The sequence below is a fragment of the Siniperca chuatsi genome, linkage group LG17 (assembly GCF_020085105.1).
Source record: "Siniperca chuatsi isolate FFG_IHB_CAS linkage group LG17, ASM2008510v1, whole genome shotgun sequence".
NCBI classification, from domain to species: Eukaryota; Metazoa; Chordata; class Actinopteri; order Centrarchiformes; family Sinipercidae; genus Siniperca; species Siniperca chuatsi.
Window position 1 is genome coordinate 25026040 of NC_058058.1, and position 18070 is coordinate 25044109.

General features: G+C 40.9%; 1 protein-coding gene across 6 annotated transcripts in view; it reads left to right on the forward strand.

Annotated features, from left to right (window-relative positions):
* LOC122864108 (retinoic acid receptor beta-like) overlaps positions 1–18070 on the forward strand; it is a 202477-nt gene that overhangs the window by 169234 nt on the left and 15173 nt on the right. For all 6 annotated transcript variants that reach the window (XM_044171207.1, XM_044171206.1, XM_044171209.1 and 3 more), the window contains 3 exons: positions 2376–2536; positions 11458–11634; positions 17789–17993. In XM_044171207.1, coding sequence (XP_044027142.1) covers positions 2376–2536; positions 11458–11634; positions 17789–17993 — 543 coding nt within the window. The remainder of the gene's footprint in view (positions 1–2375; positions 2537–11457; positions 11635–17788; positions 17994–18070) is intronic.

Consider the following 18070-nt stretch of genomic DNA (forward strand, 5'->3'; position numbering starts at 1 on the left):
GTTGTTGATAAAGCAGATGAGATATTTGAGGCTGACTCCCTCTGGGGTTAATGCCTGATTATGAGGAGAAGTACTATAATCAGTCATATCATCCCCCTCTGACCACCAACACTTGGAGTGGAGTCTTTATGGTGGGAAAGGTAGCGGTTGGATGTTAGCATTAGCATCAGGAGCTGTAGGCAGTTTGCTATAGCTCTTTCTGTTACATGTATGCCAACATTTTGGGAAATATTCATCTTACCCAGAGTCAGATGAGAAGATTGACATCAGTTTAATCTCTTTTCGTCCAGTTCACAGATAGGTCCAGGGTGTGTTTAGCCTAGCTCTGTCAAAAATGAAAAAACATGTAAGTGTTATGTTAACTGGTTCAGCATATTTCACTGTCAGTGGTCAAAAATTCCAGGGAAAACAGCTGTGGTCATTGAGATTGCATTAAGCTAAAAATAGTCAGCATTTTCAGGCCAGTAGACTGGTAAATGAGTGCGGTATAGACATGAGTGCATTTAGCTCTCATTATGGCCATGATGTTCACAAGCCAAACTGAATAATTTCATATTATAATAGAAATATCTTATATCTGAATTAATTGATTGTTTTGGCCACTTGAACTAGTGAAACAAGCTAAACACAACGTTGATTTACCTTATAAACATGTTAGCAAACTGTTGTCTATTTACACGTCCAGCAGACACGGAACATTAGCATTCATTTGGAGTCATGTTTGTGTCCACCTGATGAATGTAAGTCAGTTATTCACTCTCATTAGCCTTTTGGCTCTGTTTTGGTCTCCACCAGCTCCTGAGGCTCCACTGTTCCCCAGCTAGCTGCTAACTCTCTGTCTGCTGGTTGGTGCTGGGCAGGTAGCGTACAGTGGGTTTTATCAGAGCTTTTTGTACTGCAACTCCTGCTGCCTGAAATGTGCAGTGTTAGAGAAGCCACTACTAAACTGTAGTAGATGAAGCTCCACTCTTCATTGGAAGTAGTGCATCTGCAGCAGCACTTTTTTTTTTTCTGAAAGTAGCAAGCTGTTACTTTACGACAAAGCAGTTTGCGACACCGGACCCGGCGGACCTACTTGACATTTAGTTATGAATATTTATTGTTATAGAGAAATACTTGTATTTAAGACATTTACAGCTTTAAAAGCATTTCCCCAAAGCACTACTAGCAGTCAAAAACTCTACAGAGTACCTTTAAGCTTTGTAAGCAGCAGCAAGTGTGTAGCTGACTTTTTTGCCCTGGGTTTCACCTCTCAGGTCACATAAAGGCCTGTGATTGGTTTGTTGTGGCTGTACACTGAGAGGACGCTCTGCAGACACCATTCAGGGCTCAGAAAACTACTCACCCTCCCTTTGAACATTTGGAGCTGAAAATCATCAATTAATCAATGTATTTATATTAACAAGTGACAATGTGTAATTGTATTAAAAACTGACAAGTGAACATCAATTAAAGCTAAGGCTGTAAAGGACAGTGTACCTGAGTCATGACTAAAACTAGACTTCAGTCTTGCATTTTTTGTTTATTTCATTTTTCTTTTACTTTTACTTGTGATCAGGACTGTGAATCCAGCATTATCTCAGTCTCAGTTCCCTACCATTGAAACTTAATATAATAATGTTATTGAACTTGAACTGATTTATATACTGGGTGTTTTAATCTATAACAATGTATAAACACATTTTATATACTTATATAAACACGTTTTGGATGAAAATCTTAATATTCAAAGTAACTGGTAACTTTAGCTGGCAGATAAATGTAGATACAAATGTTCCCTCTGAAATGTAGTGGGTAGAAGAATAAAGTAGCATTAAATGGAAAAACTTAAATAAAGTTCAAGTACCTCAAACTTGTACCCTTAACTTTATTGTGTCCCTCTGACATCTAAAACCATACCTACAATACCCATTGTCATATTGGTTCACACTTTAGACCTCAACTTACCCAGATAAGCCACATAAAAAAGCACCAAAATAGCTCTCAGAGGAAACTTATCAAGTGAATTAATTGAGAATGGCCACACAAATCACACAAGCCATTTATGAAGCACTTGAGTGTTCACAGAGACTTTTGTTTTCTCCCTTTTTGAAACTTTGCTAGTGGCACTAAGCTGACAGAGACTCGTCGAGCTGACAGAGCAGACTGCAGCGAGAAACTTTCTGTCCTTTATATAAGGTCTCAGTTTACAACATGACAGCTTGCTGCATCTCTTAAAAGTAACCAGAAAAATGCTTACTAGCAATAAAGTTCCGTTGTTCCTCAAGTTGTCTTTTATTTTGTTTCAATCCATTCAACATCCACGTTTGCTTTGATGATCGAGTCATCCGTTTGCAAGTCATTGTTGACGCTAATCCTAACCCTTTGTTCTTCAGCTGTTCGAAATGACCGGAATAAGAAGAAGAAGGAGAGCCCAAAGCCGGAGCTGGCAGAGAGCTACGAGCTGACAGCCGAGCTGGAGACCATCATTGAAAAGATTCGTAAGGCCCATCAAGAAACCTTCCCCTCCCTCTGCCAGCTTGGCAAATACACCACGGTGAGTCCACTGGCCTGCGGTGCCTGAAAAAAATACCTTTCTGCAAGTATACATCTATACAGTAGATCAATTAAAGTGTTCAATTTTGGTTGGACTTCTTTTTGAATCATAAGCACAACAGAGTTACAGTGTTTCTTGTACTCCATGACTCTGTTTTGCCAATGATGCTGTGTGCTCCTTTGATCAGGTTTTGCAAACTAGCCGCGAGTGCAGAGCTCATAATGATAATCAATCTCTTGTACTGTACTCTAAATCCACGTCCAATGCAGCTCAAGAGCTCAGATGTACACCGCTGACTGTCCAGGCAAAACACTTCTTCTTCTCTCAGTAGCTATTGATTGGACATTATGTGTGATGAAAAGACAAGACAAAAGCATGCATCATAATACCCCTGTGCAGCTAACACATCATGACTTCCAGCTGCCTCTGGTGAGATGAAATGTTGCAACAGCGAGAGGATAAATTAAAAAAGGGCCTGCCAGGACTGGAAGATGTTGCAGCTGCCAACTTCAAAACCTCATCAGGGAAATGCTGGCCAGCCAGACAGCTGCCCATCAGTCTGTTTAAGGCAACTTAAACAACTCGCGCCTCTAGTTTTTGACATGTCTGAAAAGTGGAATAAATGTAGCTAATCCAACTTGCGTCATTATCTGCTTCCGTAAATCAAAGCGGGTGCGGAAGTGACAGATTCGTGCGCTGATGTGCGACGGAGCTAAGCTGGGTGTCGAGAATGCTTGTCGGGGTTTGCGAGGGCTTTATTACCCCTGTCATCTCCCAGCAGACGTCAAGGCTGAGAGTTCTGTTCCATCCCTGAACCTCCGTCAAACCCTCAAACGCCGGGCCCGGAGCTAAACTAACAACCCATGAAAGGCCAGATAGCGAGGGGATTCTCATCCACGCAGGACCTTGAAGAAGAATCTCGTCAATTGGACACATCAGGCCCTTGCTTGTCCAGTCTCAAATCGGCCGACCCTGTATCGAAATTACTGTACGTTCCCCTCATCTGAGCGACAACGAGCTTCGCTTAGCCCTGAGGGATGGTTCTGCACTTGCCATGACTCGGTGCAAAAGTTGGAGGTCATATAAATGTCGAGAAAACCTCTAGAGCGAGTACTTGACGCTGCAAACCATTGTTCGGCTGAGTTTTGTGACGCTTTGACAGGCAAACGGTTGGAGCTGCAGGACGGCTGATAGCTTGATGGCAAGCAGAGATAGCAGCGCTTTGATTGACACGTAGGCATGGCAGCATTGTGCAGGGAGCTGACAGCGTCTAATGTGTTTGTTTTTAAGCTGACTTACATATAGATTACAGTCGGCGGGAATGGGCTGTGATTGACACAGGCGCTCCACAAACAGTCTTCTGTAGGGAGTGTTTGAGAGCAGGAGGGGGCAGGTGTATGTTTAATGATTTGGTGGTGCTAGTTTTGGAAATCTCATGACACTTGTCAATCATGTAAAATCCTGTTTATACTAGATAAACAAATCCGCTGAGCAGCCACAATGTGCAGTAATGTCTCTCTTGTTGCAGTGATGAAAATCATTCAGTCGCTGACAATAAACTCTGGAGCGGAGATGGGTAAGAGATGCTCAAATGGAGCAAATTGGCATACAGTGTAGCTATTAGCTTTCTGCTGTGTGCAGCTGTACGCTGTTGCTGCCGTCGTTTCAATGTACAGTAAGCTTCCATCTCCATAACTCTTTATTTTTCCCCTTTCAATCCCAACACAAAGCTCCTAATCGCTGTAACCCCTCTACTCCACCCTCATCCCATTCCCTCTCCCACGAGACACTTCCTGATTTTACAAAATAAACAGTCTGCATTGAGGAAAAATCCACAGCTGAAAATAGTAGGACATAATAACAAAAATCTTGCTCCCTGGTTATGATATAAGCCAGTGTTTGCTGTTTGTTGGAGTGGCAGTCGGGCCTCAGATAAAGCCTTAATCTGGATCAGTGGTAATTATGCTTGCTCACAGACTGTGAGAAGTTCCTCATTATTACAAGCGATTGGATCCTGATGCGCCTTTTGAGTCCTCCTCGTCGGAAACAGAAGAGGAGCTTCCGCGCCCCTAGATTAGGTTAAAGCTCCAATTATGTGGTGAAATATTCAAATCCTAGTCTGCAGTGATTTAGGAGTTCATTGCTGGGTTAGCGGAGATAGCTGCGCGAGTGAGAGGGCTTAGCTTGACAATGAATAACGCTTCATTGACAGTGATGGTGATGAAAAACGAGTCTGGCAGTTTCAAAGACAAAATAAAACATTAGCGCTCACAGGGGCCCGGCGGCGGCGGCGGCGGCTGCTGTACAGTACACGGCCCAGCCTGGAGATATTAGCCACATTACAGTTTGTCCGCCATCGCTATTCGTCACAGGTGCTGGCTGCTTTTACTGCCTTTTCCCTTTCTGCATCTGTACACACGAGCCTGCTGATATACTGCAGAGTGCTCATTTCTACACTGCCAGCTTCTTTTCTAATGTCGCAACTTGTCTAATTTGTTTGGATAAATGTTCTTAAATGAAATTAGAATTCCCCTGCAACTTCCTTGTTTCGCTCTATTGAATTATGGGACTTGTGTAATTGACTGAGATTGCAGGGGGGTTGAAAAAAAAAAAAATCCAACTGCGAATTATCTCTTCTCATCTCCCCCTTTCTCTTCCCTTTCCTTCTCCACCCAGAGGGAAGAGCAAGATAAGTTGCTTTAATATCAGCCACATCCACACCCCCAACATATGTGCATCGTGCAAACACACACTCTCTCTCTCTCACACACACACACACACACACACATGTCTTGGCACCTCCTCCTTCCCATCAAATCGGACGTCAATCAGTGGAATGTGCGTCCGTAGTGCTGTGGTGTCGACTGCAGCTCGTTGTCTGTGATTTAAGCATGGCCCTAATGTGCCTCTCACTTAACCCCAGATCATATTTAATGATCTCTCTCTCTTTCTCTCTGTCTGCTGCTCTCTGTCTCCCTCCCTCTCTCTCTTGGGTGGCCACACAATAGATTGTTTGCTTGTGAGCGTGTCCAGCAGCCGCGGTGTTAACTGCCTCGCAGTAACAACAAGGGGATTGATGTGCTGTGAAGCGGAGGGCTGCTCCAGCTGTCTCCAGTCGCTTCAGTGGGCTGGTTGGGGCTGGAGGGCGCTGCTGTATTCAAGCCCTCTCACACTGAAACAGCTCCTGGGGCTGGGCTTAGACTGATGTTGACGTTTGGAAACATATTGAGTACATATTGGATTTTGACTGAAGGATGTCATGTAAGTGGTCGATTTTCCCACCTGCTTCTTACTTTAAAATGACTTTAAAGTCTCAAATTGTAACCTCTACCCCAACTGCAGAGAGCACGCTTTTATTAGAAATTATTATTAATTAGTTCATTTCTAATTTACCCCATTTTAAAAGTATATTTTATCATATTCTAATAAGCTCTCCCTTTTTTCCAAATGTTCTCCATACAGTATTTACCTGTTGTCTTGATAAATTGGCATACGTTATCTTTGCACTTTAACAAGTAAGCACCAGGTTATACCTCATGGTAAACTAAATGTAAGCTTACCATCCTTGTTCAAAGTTCTATGGAATTTTTATAAATTAATACGTATATATACATTTTTTTATTTTTTTTTTATTGATGATGATGCCACCTTGTCACCTGGACCACAATGGAAATAAGTCTTGGACTTTATTGTGTTATACATGTCATTTTTGTGTGTGATTTGATGTCCTCCTTCTCATAATGTCACATAAACTAAGTTAAATGTCAGTCTAATGCACTTTTCTGCAGCATTATTAAATGATGCTTTAATTAAACAGAGCCATGTCAAATAATAAATTCACTAAGTAATTTCAATCGCGTCTACTTTGCCATTTCTTCAATCGCTGTTAAGCTACTGTCATGAAACTCAACACTTTCAGGAACAGGTATGACAGCACACATGTGACAGCATACTGGGGGTTGAGCTGAGGCTACTGCTCATGTGTAGAAGTTATTGAAGAAAAAGAAGCAGGTGAAATAATTGACCACTGCTGTATCCACCAGTGGGGTGTAAAATCCAGAGTTATAAAATTCAAATGGCGACCAATGGCACCAGCAGGATCAATGTCACTTCTCTCCATTGGCAAATAAAAGCTCGAGCTGCCACGTAGTGATTCTGCTTCTAATATGTGTAGAAAACCACATAAATGAATTACCTTAGCCTGGGTTCCAGTGCTGAATGCTGTTCTTCCCTGACAAGAATAACACACAGAATGACCAATTATATGATATTTGGCATAAATGGATAGATTACATTACACCCCTGTGACCAGCTTTAACAGACATCTTATAGTCTGTCTTTTTAGTTTGCTTCTTAAAGTTACAGGTGAAAATCTGAATTTAAGACTTGTTAGTTTGAATGGAAATATTTTGCTTTATGCTACTGATTTCATTGCTGTTTATGCTGAATAAACAGCCTATATGTCCAAGGGGTTTGCTTGGAGACACAAAGTACTCTTTGTCTCTTTGCAGTTTTATTTATGATCTGAAAATAAAAGGCAATGCAACAGTCAATTACAGCTGAACAAAGACATTTTTCCGTCTCTCCTGAGCCCTGTGAGTCATACTGTGTACACTCCTAACATTTCACAATGTTTCTTTTTGCAGGCCTGGGCCGTAACACAAACCTTTTTGATGGTTTGTTTTGTGAGCATAGGAGCACTTTTTATATAGTTTTTATATATTTTATATACTTTTTATATAGTTGTTTGTTTGCTCAAGCTCTAGCTCTGTTACATAATGGAAAAATCAAAAAGAGGGGAAGCAGTGGGCTCTAAAAGGGAAAACAGACACTTAAAAAACATATTCTACAAGAGAAAAAATATATTTCCAATTAAACACTGTAGTTTGCACTACTGCCTGACTAATACATGGTCATGGCTCATACAGTATTATGCTAGTGCACATGAGTCAGTATCTGCTTATGAAACTGACTTAGATGATAAGTGACAAGAAATTGCAGTAAAATAACACCAAAGAAATGTATGAGGTCATTTAGATTCTGTGTCTCAGAGAGCACTGCCAAGTTTATTTCTGCACTGTAAAATGTCCTGGTCAATAGTTTTAAAAACAACATTTAAGGGATATTTATAAGAAATGTCAAACTGTTATCATTGTCTGTATCATTAGCAGATTTTGGACTAAATAATCTTGACTCAAGGTCCACTTACTAGCTTTTTCCAGAGCAGTCTTCATCAACAGATTGAGTTCAGTTCAATTCAGTATAATTTTATTTATATAGCGCCAATTCATAACAGAAGTTATCTCATTGCGCTTTTCCTATAGAGCAGACTAGACTGTACTCTTTATAATATTATTTACAGAGACCCAACAAACCCCACCATGAGCAAGCACTTGGCGACAGTGGCAAGGAAAAACTTCCTTTAAGAGGCAGAAACCTCGAGCAGAACCGGACTCAGGGTGGGCGGCCATCTGCCGCTGCCGGTTGGGTTGAGAGAGAGGAAGAAAGAGGGAGAGGGGAGAGAGAGAGAAAGAGAGAGAGAGAGCAGGAGGAAAGAGAGCATACAGTAGCACAATGCAAGTTCCACATAGAGATGTAAAGTAATAATAGTGGTAGTGGTAATATTAATATTAATAAAATTATAATAGTAATAATAATGATATGGATAATAATGATTGAAGACTACTAATAATAATTGTAGTAATGGTGTTGAGCAGGAACATGGGGGCAGTAGGTTGCTTGCAATCACCGATCCAGACTCTGCAGCTCAGGAGAGACAAGAAAGCATAAAAGAAAAGTTTGAAGTCAGGAGTTTGTTTAGTTGTCATGATATTGGTTCAGCTGTCATCAAATGACCTAATTGTGGCCTTTCAGTCGTGACGTGATAAAAGGTTGTCATATATGGGGTGGGAGAGACTGTAACCACCGTCTCTGTTCAAGGATGGTCTGAGTCAACTCGATGACAGTTGGGCAAACTCCATCTGCTGATGTGGTTGAAAGCGCCGGAAAATGATAAGACTTGATTTAAGATTATTTTGTCAAACTAGTATTTTGATGATCAAGAATAAACTGTCACTTTCAAATTACTGTTCTCTGCATCATTCGTTAGGGTTCGCTCTATGGCAATATTGGTCTGGTGGTCGGCCTACTAAACTTGTGTCCAGACTGAAACATCTCAGTGTCTGTTAGATGGATTGGCACAAAATTTTGTAGAGCCATTCATGGTGAACAGACAATGTATCCTAATGACTTTGGTGATCCTCTGACTTTTCATTTAGCGCCATTATCAGGTCAAAATTTTTATTTGTCCAATACTTTGGTTTATGACTAAATACCTGCAATACTAATGGCATTCCTATCAGCCTCAGCTGTACTTGTGTTTAGTGCTAATAAGCAAATGTTAGCATGCTAACATGCTAAACTAAGAAGGTGAACATGGTACATTACACTTGCTGAACTCCAGCATGTTAGCATTGTCAATGTGAGCGTGTTAGCATGCTGGTAGAACTAGATCGAAGAAACGTGGAAATGCTGTTTTCTTGTGTGATTTTGATCATCTTGAGGGCCTAGTGAAATTCAGAAGAGATCAGAAGCTTAAAAAAAACAACAGATGTTACAGTTTAAAAGGTCAAAGCAACCACAAGTTGCTCCTGGCTTGGCTTTTTTGGTGGCCCACCTGTACTGTGTATACACAGAAGACCTGTCCCTCCTCTGTGTGTTTGTGTTGTGAGGGTGTGTGTCACCTCCTGTGAGTATGTGTACTCTGTCCTTGATACATGTGGAGACTCACTCATGTAGAACAGATGGGCTATTCCATGTAAACCACCAGAAAACAAACAAATGATCATCAGATGCTCCGTCCCTACCATCAGCCAGCACACCACAGCTTTCCCCTCGCTACACCCAAACAATTCCCCAACTGCTGCTCATTCTCCCCTCTGTCTATCTGAATCTGTCCACCATAATATCTTCTGCTCTGATGGCCTTTTATTTCCCTCTTTTTCCTCTTCCTCTTCTCCTCCTGGCCGTTGTCATTTCAAACTCAGAGCAGCTCTGTTCAGTGTTCACTCAAAAATTCCACTTTTTTGAAATTTAGGTCAGGCTTATCCGGTGTGAGTAAAGAACTGGAAGAATTTCATTCATCTGAGCTTTTACCGGAGAGTCTGGATGTCCCATCGTGGTCTGACTGCTGTTTCTGAGGCTTTCCAACTGTGGCCAGACTAACACTCTGTGGGAAACATTTGAATATTTGCCTCTTCATTACTTGGTCACCTGGTCTCCTTTGGCTCTTTGAAAATGGTCAGAATTGTTTAATATTTCCACATGATTAATTGGAAAAATTGCCAACAGAATAACTGATAACTGAAAAAAAAAATATTAGCAGTCGCAGTCCACAGTAAACACTAACTAACAGTAACTCAACCATTGCAGACTTACCACTTTGAATACCTTTCTTACGCCTTCTCTCAGATAAACTGCTAACAGTTATGGAGCTTAAAAATAAAGGAGAACATTACTATGGAAGATAAAAATGATCCAGCTATAGGCAAAGACAGAAGGAAGACAGTGGAAGTTGATTCCAGCTTCTTTTGAATGCTGATACTGATATTTTGGGATTAAGTTCTATTTGTTTATTGTAATGACAAAAAAATTGAAAGTACGGCAGGTGTTCCACTCAAAATTGTGTCCTTAACAAGGTAAAACAGCATCCAGGTTATAACAACTTGGGAAGCAGATGAACCCGAATCTGACCCAAGCCCTGACGCTTTACAGATCAAAACAACCCAAACCTAACACAAAAGCCAGTACGTTGTCGAGACCTGTCTGGTTCAGGTCGGGCAGCAGAACATCACATAATACTAACATTTCAGTTTGCTTTTAGCTGCCAAATAAAGTGGCTTGGCAGAAATCATTTGGCTAAACTGTTGGGTCGTTTACAGCCTGATCATCTATCTGCTTGTGTTTCTTGACATGTTGGACATGTTGCTGTAGTGATGTCACCATGTTCCCAGATCTCAGCAATTAACCTGACAAATACAATGTTATCATAACTCATAGAAATGATGACCAAAACTACCAAAATGAGACAAAATAAGTTGTAATAAACTGTAATTATCCTTTTAAACTAATGCTTCAAAGTTGCAGAATGATTTCTCTTGGCAAAGATCCAAAATAATAATCAGAAAGAACATATCAGAGGTGGATGACACCAGCTGTCATGTGATTTTTAAGGCCACATATCATAAGGCCATAAATCAACAAACTGATGCATCAATCTCACCTCAGCTTACACATCACCTTCCATGAGAAAAACTCCCAGGATTCATGCAACGGCTTCTCTTCCCTCCCCCCTCCCAGAATGCCTCTCTGCTCTCACATACTTAACTTTCCTCCCTTTCATCTGTCATTTCCTCTCTTTCTTTCCTCTCTCTGGCGTCTTACAGCACTTTTACTTCCACTTTTCCCTCTATCCGCACATTGCGATCTGTGGCTATGTCTTTATTGCTCCCTGGCTTCCATCTATCCCCGCTCCCCGCCAGTGTTTGTGTAGGTTCTGGACCGTATAGCTGTATTAATGGCACCTCTGGCTTCAAACCGCTCCGTGCTACCTGTCACAGCTCTGTTTCTGCATCCCATCATTGCCAAAGCATCCCACTGACACTGTTACACTCATTATCGCAGGGCCCGGCCACCCGGCTCAGCTCAGCGTATTCACAACAACAATCCTGCCAGTGTTTTTGAGAGCTCAGGTCTCATGGAGCCTATTTACTGTATGTAAGTGTGACACATATAGAGCAGAGTGAAGAGGGTGCACTGAGGAGATCATTAGCAGCAGTCTGTGCAATGACTAAAGTAGCTGCCTCTTAGCCTGACGCCTTACTTTCTGTTTGTGTGTGTCTGCATATGTGTGTGTGTTGCAGAACTCGAGTGCAGACCACCGTGTGAGGCTGGACCTGGGCCTGTGGGACAAGTTCAGCGAGCTGGCCACTAAGTGCATTATCAAGATCGTGGAATTTGCCAAACGAGTGCCTGGCTTCACAGGGCTGACCATCGCGGACCAGATCACGCTCCTGAAAGCTGCCTGCCTGGACATTCTGGTGGGTGTTTGGTGCTTTTATTTTGGAGGAACACACTTGTTGTTTAGAGGATGAGACTAGTCCTTGTCCTGTTGTTAAAGTGGACACATTGTGGAGCATTTTTTGCCATTTGTTTCTGTCATGCTGCAATCAGCATCAGAAGTCCTTTAGCCAATCAAAATGTTTTTTACCAACAAGCTGCTAACTTACGGAAGCCCGGAGGGGCAAGTGAGGGAAAAACATTCTGGTGATCCATTTTCCAAGTCTGATCTAAATAGTTTTCTCTCCTGTGTTTATGACTTAAGAACAGGTGAAAAAAGGTTTTGCCAGGATAATCTGTATAAGTTTCTAAAAAAAAAAAATTCATCTTGCAATGAATTGATTTTTTTTTTGCAAGGATAATTTTAAGTTATCTAAGTTTGGCAGATGAAAAAATGATAAGAGGAGTATAAGTGTTTGTTGTTGTAATACACAACAGAGGCTGAAGTTCAGCACTGCCCCATGTTCTAAACCGGACTGAAAGCATTCATGTTTTCTTCCAGCTGAGTTTTATTTTCCCCATGCACTCTAAACACAAGGTACATGTATTGTGTGTTAGCGAGTTATGTAACATTACTGTCATGTTTTTCATTTGGTTATAAATGTATTTTAATCTGCGCTTCACCTGGAAGAAAACATGAATGCTTTTAGTCTTGGGGTAGTGGTGCACCTGCTCGTGTTAAACTGAGATTTAAGGTGAGCACAGAGAAACTTTCCACCTTCTGTAAATGAATGTGAAAACAAACTCTGCACATACATCATTCTGCACCGTGAAGCACACACATTCAAGGGAAGTTAGCAAAACACATTTTTGACTGGAGGGAGACTTTAAAAAAAAGTAAAGGGAACACAAGAAAGTAAAGGAAATAGCCAGTCGACTAGCTGATATCTAACAATCTGTAGGTACTACAGCTTATCTGAAACCTGGTTGAATAGCATAGTCACAGCTAGACATGACAATGTTTGTAACTGCAATCAGAAACACTGTTCGGCTGAAGAACGTGTTCTTTCTCTAGCCCAACAACACAATGAAGTTGTTAGTCCAGGGCTTCTTTAAATAAATAAAAACTGCATAGATGGAGGAAACATATTTCTCAAAAAGTTTCTTTTTCACCATTAACTTCTGAAATGCTGTTTTTTAATTATTTATTTATCATTGTTATTTAATTATTTAAATCATTTTGAAAGCTACAAAATATAATAAGTGGACTGTTGAGCCCACCATTGACTGTTTGCTGTTATATACTGTATACAGTTCCCAAAGGTCAAGAATGAATTTCCATTCATCAGTTACACGTGATGACATCACTTTCTGCCCCAGTGGATTTCCAAATGGAAATTTGAATATCTGAAAACCATATCTTCGCCAACGTCTGGTAGACCATTGATCCAGTCATCTCCAAACTTGGCATGCATCATCTCTGGCCAGTGAAATTTGGCTGCTGTTCATAGTAAAGAGAATAACCTGGCAATACCACTGGCTTGATTTTTAACGTTCACAAAGTAGTTTTTAATAGTAAATTTGTGACGTCATTGTGACTTTGTACAGTCGTGTGGAAATTATCCAATCAGGACTTCGCTTGTTGGTACTGTGTTAGATGGGTATGCCCACTTGAGCTCACATCTGTGTAAATGTCCCATTTCCAAAATGTTATATATATATATATATATATATATATATTCACGTTTGAATAGTGCACAGTGTTCCAGTCCCAGTCTCTTTCCTGCCTTTTTATAGTCGTCATCCTGTGAACCAGTTTCCCTTTAACAGAGTAACTCAAAGATACACAGTTTAGATTCTTCTTCTCAGTAGAGCTGAACTCTTAAAATATTCAGTAATGAGCTAAACACCTTCCCATAACTGTCATAGCAGTGACATAACAGAGTTATATAACCATACCTCTTTACCAGATAGGGAGTTGTCTACTTCAGTGTTTTCTAATATATTTATTTTCAAATTTTCCCATTGTTCCTAGTTGTGTAAGAATCCATGAATTCGTTTAGACTGTGTGGTGAGTCAATAGCCTCAGATCTCCGGGGGACTGGTGGGTTTAACCTCAAGCCCAGCTCCCATTAGACCAGTCCTCAAACCTTATTGGATGACCTACTCAGCTGGCCAGTGATAGTCAGGAAGATCCAATTAATTGATCATGCCAGTCAATTCAATTCCTCATGTGGAGTAGCTGTCTGTAGCGGAGATTAGATTACACACACACAAACATTTTTCAGCCTTTAATCTTTTTTGGGACAGTCGTCTGTTTTTTTATTATTGGGCAGTCACTCGCTCTGCATTTGTTAGTGATGCCATGTGTTATTTACGGAGTATAGATGTGGAAAAGTCTGCAGAGTCGGCCGGCTGCAGTGGCTAAATGTTTGTTTGTTATTTAGGGCTTGTTAAGTGGAGCGATGTACTGTACTAATGTAGCTGCAGTAATGAGATGGAAAAAGGCAAATGGCTGTCTCTCTTCCTCTTGAGCACAGGATAGCTTTAGGCTAAGCTGGCCTTGGACTTGATATAACTATTATACTCTAAACCATGGTAACAAGGTTTGCTGGCCTAATAGAATAGTTGTCAAATAGCTGGAGATTTTGGGAAATACAAATACATTTTCACTTCTTGCGGAGAATCAGATAAGAAGACGGATACCACTCTCACGTCTGTATGCTAAATACGAAGCTAGAGCAAGGAGACGGTTAGCTCAACTTAGCATAAAGGTTTAAAGCGGCTGAAACAGCTAGCCTGGCTACAAAGACATTTTTGTCTTGGTTAATGTCAAATTGTCACGACAAAGACATCTCAAACAATGTCAACTTTGCATTAAAAGTGACATAATTGAAAGTTTAAAGTAAAAGTTTTATTTTTGATTACATAAGGTACCTTTCACTAACATTAAAGTCTTGGTACCGCTCTCTTACAAGTCACCCTTTATTAAAGGTTTATAGGTTGTAACTAATGGCTTTATTAAAGGTTGCTTTATTAATTAGTCATTTACTAATAATTTATAAATCAGTTATAAGCCATCAATCAAGCCAGAACAACTTTAGAGGTGCCAGGTTTTGAAATTCATTAATGGCTTATAACTGAGTTATTAAGCATTAATAAATGATTTATTAACATTATAAAGCCTTTATTTACAACAAATAGAAACTTTAGAGTACCTTATGAGGAAGTGGTACACAAGTGGTAAGACTGTCTCCTGCTTGTTCTAATTTTTAGACTAAATTAAGTGGAAAGTGGAATCCAATGTGGCTGACTAGTTACAGCACAGACTACATGTTTTGCATATGATGGACCTAGCAGCAGCTGGCCACTTGTCAGCTGCTAAGACTTCTGTGGAGAAGCAGCTAGCGTTCTGTAGCAGAAACACCTCTGCGCCTTGACTTTGCAAACTGCTGTCTTATATTCAGGGATGATCTAACAGACTGCTTTTCTCTTCTCTTCACAACTGTGAGTGGCAAAAATGCCAACTTGCGTATGATGTCACCACATTTCTGAATCTACTAATTGCTGGCTGATGCTCAGACAGACAGTTAGGTTAGCTAACTGTAAATGCCTGTGACTCATTATCATGTAGCTCATGGACTCTTTTGAGGAAAGTCAAAGAGAGGTGCACAACCGCTCCTCCAGTGTCTGGGATGACGTGAGCTCCATGTTGTCAGCCATGAAACAATATGCAGACGTGTCATGAGGCCTGTTTGATTCTGTTTCTTTTCAGCTGCATCACCACACATCTAAGATCATGTAACTGACAAAAATAGAAGCATGACTATTTTTCACTGTGATGATTACGCAAGTTTCAAGTCTCTACAAGTTGATTTTCATACGTCAGTAAAGGAATGGAAATGACGTCTGCTTGGAAGTTTGGAAAACATTCAGAAAACTAAAACACAATTTCCTGAATGTGTTCAGAAATGTGAGTTAAGGTCGTGTGTGCTGTGTAGATAACAAGCTACAACATGCTAATACACCTGTTGTTTTAACTGCAGTTTAATCTTTTTATTGTTTTAACTACAGTTAAAAAATGGAATCTGTTTCTAAATTTCCTACCATTTACTAATAAAGCACCCTTTAGAAAGGGACCATAAGGGGGTGTCCGATAGCTGAGTGGTTAAGACACATACCACATAACCGTAACATCCTTGGGTCGTTTAAAAAAAAATAGTAAATACTCCCTGTAGCGTGGTAAATGTGCTCGTAAAGGACATGTAAAATGAGAGAGAAAGTGGTACGGGATAAAGGATGAGCTGCGTTTTGGTGAGGGAATGTAAATCCATGATTTATGCATGAAGATGCATATTTATGTGAGGTGTAAATGCAGTGTAGCTAAATCATATCCAGACACAACCTGGAAAAATGAATGTTTGCTGTACATACAGTATTTGTTATTCAGTGTGTGTATGTTTTAACTGGTTCAGTTTCAGTGGCAGTGCCATGTAATAGATGGATTTTGGAGTTTGTATTGACTAAGTCATACTTGTCAGATGTGACAAAGCAGTGAAGTGAACTCCCAGGGACACAGAGGTGAGAAGTTGAAGGCCGCCTGTGATGACTTTCTGGCTCTCGCTCAGACATCAACATCCGCTCACCAACACATTTCTGTGGTGAAGGGCGTAGATATTGTGCACAAGGGCTGGGTGAGGGAGTGTCAGAGGAAAGATCAAACACTATGTGTGTATATGTGTGTGTGTGTGTGTGTGTGTGTGTGTGTGTGTGTGTCTAAGCGCAGGCCTGGCCAGCCGGTGCGAGTCACCGCCAGTAGCCATGTTTTATTCTGTTTCATGTTGCAGACACGCCTGCCACTCACTGTCAGAGCCAGCCCACTCAAATAGCTTCAAAGGCTACTGTAGACTTCACATCCACCATCAGTTGCTTCATTAGGTGTACACACACACACACACACACACACACACATACATGCAATGCAGCTGGAGACCTAAAGGTTATTCTCTTTGAGTGTGTGGAAGGTCATTGTTTTGGTTGTGCTTGTTGTCTCTGCTGCCTCTTCCAGTCTTCTGACATGGATTCTCATTTTAGAGTCTACCTGCCCTGGTTAGCAGCGTATCATTAGTCATGGTATGGTTAGAGTACTATATCAGGTAAATAATGGCCTTAAAATGAAAACCAGACACCACTTGCACCTGCAGGACTGTTTTTGGTGCATTGTCTGTCTATTCACTTCTGATTAAAGGCCTGAGCTGCGGTCGAACAGTCCAGCAAATTACATCCTATGTCTCTTCCTCAACACTTTTGAAGGAGAATTCATAAGGACTTAGGTAAAGACAATGCTAAGAGAATCCAACTGCACTTACACTAGGCTACGTAAGTATGCGACGGCAGATGTTATTGACATGGGAGGGTTTTTTTTCTCTCTTTATTGAAAATTGTAAACAAACAGACTTTCAGCTGGTAGAGAAGGAATCAACATTTTTGTACTTTTCCAGATTCCAGTGTGTGAAAACTTTTTTAAAATCAATCAAAGGAAATATGAGAAAGTAAACAAATTAAATATAAAAAAGAAAGTGTCTAAACATAATAAATAAACAATATAAGTCACTAAACCTTAATCAGGGGCCACACAACAGGAGGATTAATGTATTTATGTAAAAATATTAAAGGGACAGTTCACCCCAAAATCAAAACTACATATTTTTCCTCTTGCCTGTAGTGCTGTTTATGCATCTAGATTATTTTGGTGTGAGTCGCAGAGTTTTGGAGATATCGGCCATGGAGCTGTCTGCAGTTTTGTAATATAATGGGACTATTTGGCACTCGGCTTGTGGTGCTCAAAATGCCAAAAAAAAAAAAAACATTGGAAAAACTTAACAGCAACGTCTCTCTCCAGAAATCATGACCTGGTTACTCCAGATAATCCACAGACCTTGTTATGAGCAGTTTCATGCAGGGACTATCAGCAGAAAGAAAATAGTTGTTACATGTTGTCCACAGAATTAAAAGCCTGAGGTAAACACTCAGTCTGTCAGTTTTTGCAATAAAAACTGCTCAACTTAAAGCTGTTCAAGCCAAACTCTTTAAATCAACCCCAACTGTATATCACTCACTCACTCACACTAAGTTTCCTGTCCACTAAATCCCTGTTGAGTAATCCTCTCCCTGCCTTCCTTCTCTCCCTGTCAGATCCTGCGCATCTGTACAAGGTACACCCCCGACCAGGACACCATGACCTTTTCAGACGGGCTGACCCTCAACCGAACGCAGATGCACAACGCTGGCTTCGGCCCACTCACCGACTTGGTGTTCACTTTTGCCAACCAGCTGCTGCCCATCGAGATGGACGACACGGAGACAGGCCTCCTAAGCGCCATCTGTCTCATCTCCGGAGGTGGGCGAGCTGGGGCAGAGCGCTGGGCGTTTAGTGAGGGGAGGGGAAGGGACAGCAGGAATTTAAGACAAGACAAC